The sequence below is a fragment of the Lonchura striata genome, chromosome 1 (genome assembly GCF_046129695.1).
Source record: "Lonchura striata isolate bLonStr1 chromosome 1, bLonStr1.mat, whole genome shotgun sequence".
Lineage (NCBI taxonomy): Eukaryota > Metazoa > Chordata > Aves > Passeriformes > Estrildidae > Lonchura > Lonchura striata.
In genome coordinates this window covers 38176071-38187849 of record NC_134603.1, presented here as the reverse complement: position 1 = coordinate 38187849, position 11779 = coordinate 38176071, and the positions used below count along the sequence as shown (strand labels likewise).

Genomic DNA, 11779 nt, shown 5'->3' with positions numbered 1-11779 from the left:
GTGTTTGTGACCCTGGCAAGGCAGATGAGTATTGATTGCTGAAGTGTTTGATTACATTAGCTGAGGCATAGTGCCACAGACCTTGTACTTTATTTTCTCCCCTCACTTGCATCTGTGCAACCTCATTAACAGGGGTTTAACTGAGGTTAGAAAATGAGCATCTACAGCAGTAAATATAAATACTTGTATATAGCCCAATATATATCAAAAAACAAAAAAGGAAATCTATATCCAAATGATTCAAACTGTTCATCTGCATGTCTTTTGTCACAAAATGGAAGCATACTTTTGGGCTTATACTGGGGTCTTTTCATCTGCATAACACAAAGTCAAGGAAAAAGTCCCCTGAAGACATGCTTTATCATCCTCAGGCTACAGGAGTCCAGAACTGAGCAGAAAGGGCTGGTTGCCTTTCTTCTATACGCTGCATATCAATACACAGGTTAGGTGATCCAGTCATCCTTGGAGAGCTGCTACCCCAGCAAGAGAGGACTGGCCCAGGCTGAGTGCTGAGGACCATGGTGCCACTGGAGTTTGGGCAGGAGCACTTGAGCCACCCTTGCAGGGCCCTGTCTGCTGACAGTGCTGGTTTCCACCGGTTCGTGGTGATTCTGCACTTTAGTCAGTATTTTCTCCACACTGTTCAGAACTGGACTTTAATCTGTGGGGTGATCCTCAAATGTTTTTACCTTCCCCTGAGTTCTCTATTGTTGGTATTCCTTGGTGTGTGAGCCAGCTCAGGCAGGACACAGGAACAACCACAACACCATGGATGAAATGGAGAGAAAATTTGGTTTTACTGAAACAAACCCATGAGTTTTCTAGCTTTTACTCTTCTGATTATCTCCCTGATCCTACTGCTGGGGGAGTGAGTGACTGGCTTTTGATGCTTGGTTGCTGGCTGGGTTTAAATCATGATGCCAGTGGGGCTATCCTCAAAGCAGCACCCAGGCAGAGGCACACAGGCAGGGATGCAGGCACCATGGAGCTCTGTGAGTGCTAGGGGATCACCAAATCTCTTTTCCCCCTCTATATCAGGGATTCACGCAGGTGTAGTTTACTGCTGTTTGATTGCTCCCACAGCAGGACAGGAATCTCATCCACACCCAGCAGGATACCTCTAAATCTATCACAGGACTATGTTATCTGAACACAGGTGCTGTTCAGCACATGAGGCTAAACAATGACTGGTATGATGTATGTGTTTTTTTACACCTCAGCTTGCAAGCCATTTGTCTATGTTCACAGTCTTCCTCACCGATCTTCCACTATTCTCCCACACTTGGGAAGCTGAAAGTCAGATCAGCTTGAGGAGCTACTGAATACTTAAATTTCTCATTGAGCAAAGGAACTCATAAGAGCCCATTAAACCATAGCCAGAAAAATCTGGAGCAGTCAGTTTGAAGGGGACAATGGGATGTAAAAGAGGCTTAATTTTTGAAGCAACCAGATTAGTTTAGCAGTTGTCTTATCTTTTTTCTGTTATTGTAATTCCATGTTGATTTCCTTTTCATCAAGGAAGTGTATTTTTCTTAAAATATTGCATAGCCTTGCTGCCCTCAAAAACTGCTGTTTCAAGTAGGATTTATTTAAGAAAGAAGGAGCAGATACTCTAATTATAAAAACATGTGCCAGGATGCATGTCAAGCTTGCATCCACTCTCCGAATTAGCTGACATTGAATATGTTATAATTTATATAAATCATACAAAATATAATTGACAGAAGTGTGAAAACAAGCTGTACTGGATACTACCCTTATCAAGAGAACCAAAGTGATAATTCAACCCCCCCTTGCATTATACATAATTGTTTAATATTACACATGGTGCAAGAAATCAGTGTTCTCTGTTGTCCTTTGAAAATGTGAAAAGATTAAATAAAATTATGAAGACAACACACGGGTAATAAATGTGTGTTGTACACAAAATAAAGTGTTTTGCACATGCTGCATAATCTTATTAACCTTTGAATATTTAGCATGGTGGATAGTGAGAAAAAAAAAAGAAGAGATAATTTAAAGTAATTCTAGAACTCAGTCAAACATTCCTTTTTTAGGAAGAGTTCTATCATCTAGGCTGGGTATCTTGCCAGAATGTGAAATTGAAAATATCAAATAGTTCTGTATCTCATCTTCTTTCATGAGGCTTGCTTTTGAGTTTAGGGAAAAAGGTCAGATCATAAGATCTCGGAAAAAAGCAGGATAAAAACAATGTTTTAAATCCATTTGTTCTTTTCATCAGCAAATGATGAGAAAGCTCTCTCTTTCAGACCAAAGAAATTTAATTTAAAAATGGACTTTTGTGACACACATACATCTGTCACTTGCAGCAGAAAAGGACAGGGATGCTGTCCAAATTATATTAACCCTGAGACGATTGTTCTTATGGACATGCTACCACTGAAAATAAAATGTGTGGGCATACTACTACACGGTAACTTTAATGGAATTAGACTAGGAAGACCTAAGGAGGCTTATGAAATTATGGAGTTTAGGAAATGAGGTTAAATGCAGCCAGAACCACTGGTGGGTGAATATGTGATAGATATTTATTTATCACCATATTGGTGTTTGAGCTGGCTAATTTAAAACAGGTTTGGGTGGCTTTGGATGAGTGTATAAACCTTTAATAATGTTAAGATGTTAAAACAACAGTCTAGAGATGCATTTAGTTCAGCCAATATAATTTATTTTAACACAGTTAGCACTTTCTAAAAATAAGTATCTTACAAAGAATATAATACAAGTTTTGCAGTTTCACTTGAACGTGAATATTTCTGTAGGTTTTTTTCAAGTCTTCTTCTAGTTTTTCATAAAACCATAAATGTAATTCCCCAGGAAACTCTCCCATCCCTACTGTGAATCTGCCTTTATATAACAAAAATTTTATTTCACCTGTGAGGAGGCCCAGCCCCACTCTCCCCCAAAAAAATTTCAATTTTAGAAAATAATATGTTTCAACTGTAGTACAATTTTGGAATTATTATGAATTAGCTCATGAAATTCCACCTGTGGGAAAATATTTGCTGACAGAAAAAAACCTGGCTGCTGTATACACACAATTGAAAATCTTGTCTTTCAAAATGGTTGGTAAAAAGTGAGACATTTGCATCAAAAGAGAGCATTATACCCACTGCATGCTGGTGCCACACTGGTGCACATTTTTCATTAAATGGTGAATTAGCATATTCATATAGATTTTCCCCCATGACTTGAAGCATTTCATTTGCATATATACATAAAATGTATATAAAGCATATGTTATACAGTGTATTTAGTACTGTTAGTATATACAGTGCATTTATGTACTGCTAGTACATAATGTATTTGCATAATACAAAACATATATTCATAAGCATTTCATCCTGTACCTGAAATCAATGTCATTGGATGGCTGCAAAATACCCAGTCCTGCACGGGATTGATCTAGAGAGGGACACTTCACATTACTGTCCACAAGCTCTATCTCAAAATATGAAAAAATCAGAGCCAAAAATTGTTTAATTTCATGGACAGCAAATAACCTGCCTGGGCACTTTGCTATGCCTGTCCCAAAAGGCATGTAGTAATACTTCAGCTTCCGACCATTCCGGTAGAAGTCGGTCTTCTCCTCTCCCTTCTCGTTCAGGAAGCGATCGTATTTGAATGTCTGCAATTAAATACACAAAAGAGTTCCTTGATATTTGGATTATCTCCAGAAACCAGATAAAGCTGCTAAGACACAAAATGCAGGCTTATTGCTCCAGCAATAAGTGTCGTACAGTACCACCAGCCCCCACGGTGTTGTTTTAGAAAGAGTAGCTTCGGACAAGTTCTGTTATGTGGGAAAGGATCCCAGGTTCTTTGCTGATAACGCTCCTTTTCTTTCCCAACCTCTAAAAATAAAGATTGTAACCTGCGTTCTTGTCCGTGCAGCAGAAGGAGAACTGGAATTCTAATTCTGTGGCTTTGGGAAACTTTTAGCCTTATCCTTTTTCAAAGACCCTCGTCATGGTGATCTTCCCTCACTGCGGAAGGCAGTAAGTAGAAGGCTGTCTGAGGCTGGTAGTGCACCTTTTTGTTACACTAAAACATGTTTTGCAGATAGTGCTTGCACTGCCTTTATTATTTTTTTTTGTTTCTTATTATCAGGTGTATCTTATTTTCAGGTGTAAGATTGGACTGTCTGGGGTACAACAGAAAGCCAGCCATGGGGCACCCCAATAAGTGCTTTATCTAAAGACCTGTTAACTTTTGCCAGAGCACCAAGTTTAATGCAATTTGGAAAAAATACTTACCAAGGGATCAGCATAGATTTCTGGATCGAAATGCAGCAGCTGAGGATAAAGAGCTACAATGTCATCTTTGCGAATGTTGTAAAAGTCGTTCTCCAAGTGCAAAGTGAAATCTTCCTTGGCCACTCGGAAAGTCATGGATGCACTGGAGAGTCTCATCGCCTCCTTGATGATGCTGTCTGTTGGGAGAGGACAAGGAATGATTGCCATGTTAAAAAATGTATTCACATACTGGGGGCAGGTCATGTTTCAGAGCCATTATCAAACCCTGAATTTATTAGAAGAAATATTTTAATATTAACTTTCTAAATGCCTAAGAAAGTATTTCTCATGTCTTTTTAGCATTTCTATCCCTTCTGCAGATACCACTGAGAGCCTAATCTGCTTTTCCCACAAAAAATGCTTATAGTTAATGAAACAGAATGTTCAAAAGTGAGACATATTTTCACTCTGAGATAAAGACCAAACAGTGAAAACTGAAAACATAACAAGAAAAAGAAAAAGTGCAGTGACCAGAATTTTCTGAAGTTTTAAGAGGTCCTGTATAGAAGCCCATACTCAAAAGAAAAGTAATGTGGTAATTTTTTGTTTGATTTTTTTTAAGTAACAGTAGTTAAAAAGCAGCATCATCAAAACTCTCTGTAACTTCTGAAAAATGTGCTTATAATCTGAATATTATTGAGAGGAAATAGAAGTAATGGTATTAGAAAACATCGCTTCACGTGATAAGAATAGGGATTTAAGTTTTGGCAACATTTTCTTATTTGATTTAAAGACATAACTAAACAAAATAGTGTTCAGAATTATCCATGGGTCTAAGTTATGCAGCTGTGGAGGATTATTGAGACATGCCATTACCCATGAAAAAGTGCTGTTCATGTGAATTTTGGTGGTCTCAGTACCACCTGGGACATTGGGAAGCCTGGTTGTGTTGACTGTTGCTAAGGAACATACAGTTTCCTGTTCTACAGTTTCTTTGCTAATTCCATAGGAATTCTATAGCAAGCATTCATATGGTAATAAATAGAAGACCATGGAATTTGTAGTGTGATTTCTGCATAAAATAATCCTGCACAAAATAGTAATACCTAGTATTGGCATATTATCCAGTTGTTTCCGGTTCAAGGAAATATGTTTGCCATCTAAGCTGATACTCTCTTCATCAGTTTCCAAAACACTTTGCACTTCTTTGGTAGCAGCTCTCATTGCTTCTGGACTCCTAAGATCAAAAGAGCAAAGGTATAACATAAATTTAAAAATTCTTTAAGAAATGGTTTTGCTATTAACTTTCTTCCTGACTAAAATTTATTTTGTTGGCAACAAGTACAACCTTCTAAAATAAAAATGTTGCAGCAAAATGCTGCAGTTCCATTTTTTCATATCTTGGCAAATGTATGATAACTTCAAAGAAAAAAGAAAAAGAAAGGAATCTCAAGTATTTGATTTTGTCTGCAATGACAAGTGGGACAGAACTGATGCGCTCAAATCAGGTAATAAACAGTACCATCACTAAAAAACAATGCCAAAAATAAGAAAAACCCCAGCCAGTTGTAGATTAGAAAATAACCCAACTGCAGGCAGAAGGTTTAGGAACAGGATTTTAGATCAGTTTGATAACATCCTTTATTTTGGCTGATGTGACAATATTCTGTCTAGCTGAAAAGAATCTTCCTAATATTAAGAGCCCACATAGTATCCTTCACCATTTAGCCTTTCTCTCAGACATGGAATATATGAACTTTGGTGAAATATATAGACACAATAAAAGAGGGTGCAATAGTGTCTTGATGAAGGCACAATCAGGGTGTTAAAAGACTCCAAGTCCAGCAAATCTAAAGCAGAGGAATTCTTGGATCAAAAAGTACTAAATAACTTCAAAAAATAGCATTGGCAAGCAGATACGATAAGTAAAAGTATTAGGAATTTAGACACATACTTCAGAATTAGTTATGCTGAAGCAGAAAATCCAGAAAGGCCCACTCTAAAATGGACATTTGATAGTATTATCTGAGCTGTGCCCTTGTCTCACAAGTAGCAAGCTCAACAGATGCAATCTACAGTAGAGCTTCAGTGGGATCTATCAACATATAAATTTTTTTCTATTAAGTGTCTGTGAAAACAATAATGAAGTTAAACCTCATTTTACCTGCTCTAGTGAGATGGTCTAAAAATGTCCATCTAGTTTTATTTGTAGACTTTAATACAATTAATGTTTTGATTGCAACTAGCACTTTTAATGTCATATCATATAGATTTACTCCAAAGCTTTCTTGACAAAGTGTAGCATTGCCATGGAGTGCTGTTTCTTAACAGAAAAAAAAATGCTTCTAAAGAATTGCTCTGTGCTACCACTACTGGTTCTCAGGTGGGTGAAGGGCTTTTCTGTGGAAGCCCTGAACAACATAGCACTTCTGTTGCAAACAGTAAGCTTTTTATCACTGATGAGGTATCAAAGAGTGGAGTTGACCCGTACTAATGACTTGGTATCTGAAAGATAAATACTTTGCTTGTTTGGGAACAACAACCATTGGGACTTACTTAAGAAGATAGAACAAGGTCCAAAAAGTGGCAGGAATGGTGTTTGCTTGAGAGGCCCAGAGCACTGCCACGTGTGTCTTGGCTTTTTCCATGTCATCAAAGGTTGACAGGGTGTCGTTCAGGAACATGCGGAGGGTGACAAGCTCAGAGAGGTTGTCCCTTTTCAGGAGGTTCTTGTGCAGGAGTGCCTCCCCCAGCTTCTCGCGTGCGCTGTGGGCGCTCTTGAAGAGGTGGATAGGCAGCCCTGCCACGAGGGCTGGGAAAATCTTATCAAATTCCTTGAAGTTTTCAAGAGCATTTAGGATATGAGCTCTTTCAGTTTCCTGCTTTGATGATAGGTTTTTGTCATTATTTGAATTAAATTCTTTACCGAAAAGTGTTAAAAATCCAGACTCGAACATCACTTGGCAACAGAATGTATAAAGTCCTTCTGTCACCCAGGTATTGGACTGAAGCTTAGGTGCCCTTGACTGCAGCATGACATACTGTAGGTTTTCCATCATTGCTTCAATGAGAGCATCCAGGGCATTGCCTTGAAGGGTTCTAATGAAAGTCTGATGAAAATTTTCAGTGGTGTTTCCCTCTGCTGGGTCAATGCTACCATGCCCAAAAGCCTGTCACAAAATAAATTATATGCATGATAAGTAAGGCCTGTCTTTACCTGGATGATAAAGTCTAACAGAAACAAAAGCCAAAGTATAACTTCAAAGCTTACTAGAGGGAAGGATAATAAAATAATAAAGTAATGTACAGTCTTAGAATAATGCATAGTCTTAGAACAATCTAAATCACTGCAAATTTCCATTTAGGAAGAGGAAAAAAACCCACAATATTTTAAACAGTAAAAGTGCAGAAATGTGAAACAAATTCTATTTCAAATGCATAATTTTGGTTACAGGGATTAACTGGGTATGTCAGCAGATACTTTGTATGTTAAATATTAAAACCAGGAATACCTTGGCAGAAGTAGCAAAATGGAACTTTTTCCAGTCCAAGTGTTTTCCCTGGCGCATCAATGCATGGTATGAAAAAGGGTCAGTGAGGAAATGAATGTATTTCCCTGCTACATGGCAAGTGAAGATGTGGCCATGCTTCTTCTGCTTTTCTTTAAGGAATTCAAGGGGGTTGGCACCAAACTTCAAGGCACAGCCTAGGTATGGAAGGAATCCATTTTCAAGTGGTGGCTCACCTTGCTGCCTGCAAAACACAAAACAAAAGCTCAGTTTAAAATCATGTATAAAGATCTCCAGGACTATCAGATATGTAAAATACTGTGAGACTTTGTGTAATGTAAATTAAAAAAAGAAGAAAAAAAATCCCAAATGAGTAGTTTATTTACAAATAATTTCTCCCCTTTAAGACCTAAGCTATGTAAGAAAGAACAACTTTAACTATTAATAGACATAATAAAACACATAATAAAACAGTTTGATTATGTCATCTTTTTTTCCCCTGTATCAGATGTATATTTATCACCTGTACAAATATAAAATTATTGCCAATAGCTAACACACAGCTATGAAATTGTCACATTAATAAATAATCCATCACACTGATATTGTCTAAGACAATTTTTGGGCAATTTTATCCACATCTTCATTTGAATACCAAGCAAAGAAACTTTTTAGTATAGAAAGATTATTATTGGCATATCCCATTAATGGACCAGATCTTTCTAAAAATATGGGAATTTGCTATGATCTTCAGTAAGCATAAGAGCTAGTGTTTCAGACAATGTGTCATCAATGCTATAAATTAAGCAGATAGTTAAAGTGAAGCATATGTTTAAATTATTTTCTTTTTTGAGTAGAAACAGCTTTCCTGTATAAGGGCATTATGACTGCTGAAATAACTTTCATATAATATTTCAGCTTTTACAGTAAATGAAGTTAATTATTTTCACCTTTTTTAAAATTAAACTTTTTAAAATAAAACTAGAAAATGACTGCTGAAATTAAAAAAATAAGAAGAGTTAAGGTTATTACTTGCTCCCTATGTGAATGTGTCAGTAGGATAAAAGCTTTTAAGGAATATGCTTCGTACATAAATATTACCTATATTAAATTGTGTTACTAGATATAATATAAAAATGTTTGTAAGTAGATATTAAATGATAATTACATATAAGTAGGTATTTGCTGTGATTACAATACAGGAGAAATTACAGCTCAGAAGTTTAGGAAATCAGGACATACATATTCATATTTTAATTATCTCTCTTATGCATAGATTTATACCGACGGCTACCTCTAGGCATCACTACACTATTATTGCAAAGTTCATACACAAAAATCCAATTGGAACATAAATCTCTCAAAAGACCAAACTACAGCATTGTCTGTGCTGTCCTGCATACGTCTGACTATAGCTCTCTTAGTGATGTACACAGGATATTTGACACAAATAAAGGCCAGGTACACTGAGATGCTTTTACAGAAAGAGTCCTTACCTTCTCCTCCTCCCTAGAAGAAACCAAAACACACAACAAAGTATTACTGCCATTCCCCAGATCCAGGATGCTAGGAACATTTCTGGTAATGCCCAAAAGCTTCCAAGTGGAAAATGGGTAACAACCAGGATGGCAGGAGAAGTGACTGAGAATGAAACAGAAGACAAGTCACAATTTATATACAGTGGGTACACTACTCTATCTAATGGCACCAAGTCAACCTAGCAAGCTATTGATTAACCATTTCTTGTTCCCTCTCTGCTCTGTCACCTTTCTGCAGAAAGCTTCGCTGGATTGATGCAGACAGTTGCAGATCTGGCCTTGAGTTAATGTCACGTAGCAGTAGCCGTTCCAAAGTAACCAAACAGCTGTAATAGTTGATAATTTGAAGGTTAGCCAGGGTATTTTGGTTAATCCTGCAGATTTACCAATTGCAGTTTATAGTTCAAATTTAGCAATATATGAAATGCTTACTGACCGGTGTCCAGGAGACTCAGGCTGCGCTAACTGGTGGCTGCTGCCCGTGCTGCCCTTCAGCTGCCAGCCTGTTCCCCTCGCCCTCTTCCTTGTGGGCTGCCCTGGCTCTGGTGTGCCACTACAAGAGGGAACAGCAGGGTTCAGCAGCTGGGCAAAGGGATGGCTGCGGAGGTGGACTTACTTCCTCTAGCAACATTTGTCTGGAAGAAAGGGTAAAAATGGGCTTTCACAGAATCATAGAGTGAATCATAGAAGAAAATGAAACTAGATCTAGACAACCACACTGGTTTGGGGTTATTTTCATTGTCCTTGGACCACCATTTATTTTCCCACTAAACATTTTCTCCTTTCTGTTGTTGACTTACAAGAATTCAAACTTTGGCTTTCTCCTAGACCTGGCATCAAGCCATCAAGGAGGCAGCTCAGGTATAGTGGTGTTTCATTAGTCATCCAAGGCCTAATATGTTTCTAAGAGAGAAACTGAAGGGCTTTTCAGACTCACTTTTGTACCAGCTTTTGTTGGTGTCCCTACAGCTGTGTGATCAAACAGTAAAGATTTGGACATCTTCTTTGCAATTGAACACTGCACTGAAGGCATTGACACTCAAATCTGGCAGGTGAAAATATTGTTCTGTCTTCAAACCAGGGCAGGCAGTGAGGAATGAGGTAACTGTGCACATGCCATTACATTTGAGTCAATTTTTAAGTTACTATACTGAAGAAATTAACCTTATTTGCAGCATCAAGGTTTGCCCTCACTTAATCTAAAAATAACTCCTTTTGCAGGTCAGCTCCAGTCCTCTATCCTGTTTTCATTTAAGCACAGGTGTTTCATTTATTTTTCTATACAAAGTTCTTTTTCATCAGCTGAATTTAGCTTGATATTATATAATTGCTTTTAAAAACCTTGCTTTCCCATTTCCTGTCTATATGCGTTATTGAAAAATTCAGTTATGAGTGTAATCTTTGATTTCATCCCATGACTACTTCATCCTAAACAAGAATAATAATTTTATTATATTGGTGTCTAATTCTTTTTGCATGCGTTGTTGAAACAACATTGAAAAAGAAAGTCAGAAGTTACTGTCAGTTTTGTGTCCAACATCCAGGAACAACATTTAGCCAGCAACAGTTGCCTGTGTCTCCTTACCATATCTTGTGTAGCACTATGTAGAGCTGCCATCACAGTTGCCTCTTCCCTCTGTGCTTTGGCTTGTTGTGCTGTAAAGTGATGATAATAACATCATTTATAAATGGCATCCTGCTGCCAGAAAACAGCAGCAGTAACTTCTCTAAAGCTGCCCACCCTTTTTCACTTTCTGCTTTGTACATATATAATAGTTTTAAAAGTATAACAAGGTGTAGGCAGAGCACAAAAGCTGCTTGGCAACTTACCTGAAATAATTGCTTTTTCTCTCAGAAAAGTCTTAAATAGGCCAATCTACAGTCCCCAAACCAGCCTGTATTAAAACAGACTGCAGGCTGTGAATTATGTCCTTGTGATAAAGGCAAGCAGGAGTCTTGTCTGTCACAGATACATCACCAAATTTAGCAGGTGGTAAGTGTGAATCTCCTTCCATTTATATTAGTGGGCATTAGGCTTTCCTGATTTTTCAGCAGCACCGGTAGAGTCCTCTGATGTTCTGGGTGTGGTATTTCGGTGTTCTTCTGACAAATACATTATTTCCTACAGACAGAGCTCAGGCAGTTGCCGCCAGTCTGTACAGCAGGGATTAAAAGCACCATGTGGTCACACTGTTTGACAAATAGTACATTTTCTGCAACCCTTTGTGTACTGTGTATGAGCTTGGCTGTCTTGCTCCAGCCCAAGGGGATGACCCACAAGAATTATTGATGCAGTAGGAAAAAACATGCTGACTTGGCTCAGTGAAGAAAACGCCTTGTGTAAATGGTAAGAAGAATATTAATGTGAAAAACTGACATGACTTGGGCTCAAGACTCAACTCAGGCCAGTGACAGCATCAGGAGTGAAGCACTGCATATGTTTGGATGTGTAAGCCTTTGTCACTGCAGGTTTGAG

At 37.9% G+C, this 11779-nt stretch overlaps 1 protein-coding gene across 1 annotated transcript; it reads right to left on the bottom strand.

Moving 5' to 3' along the window:
* Nucleotides 1-2667: 2667 nt before the first annotated feature.
* On the bottom strand, nt 2668-9398 carry CYP7A1 (cytochrome P450 family 7 subfamily A member 1). Its single transcript, XM_021555724.2, has 6 exons — nt 9262-9398; nt 7769-8009; nt 6813-7426; nt 5363-5493; nt 4278-4453; nt 2668-3649 (listed from the first exon to the last, which is right to left on the bottom strand). The coding sequence occupies exons 1-6, from the start codon at nt 9339-9341 to the stop codon at nt 3350-3352; spliced, it is 1542 nt and encodes a 513-aa protein (XP_021411399.2). The 5' UTR covers nt 9342-9398; the 3' UTR covers nt 2668-3349.
* Between the last annotated feature and the right edge of the window lie 2381 nt (nt 9399-11779).

Coding starts and splice junctions, on each gene's coding strand:
- CYP7A1 (XM_021555724.2), bottom strand. CDS start 9,341: ATGTTCCTAGCATCCTGGATCTGGGGAATGGCAGTAATACTTTGTTGT. Junction 8,010..9,261: donor CTTCTAGGGAGGAGGAGAAG/GTAAGGACTCTT, acceptor TGTGTTTTGCAG/GCAGCAAGGTGAGCCACCAC. Junction 5,494..6,812: donor ACCTTGTTCTATCTTCTTAA/GTAAGTCCCAAT, acceptor TTTTGATCTTAG/GAGTCCAGAAGCAATGAGAG.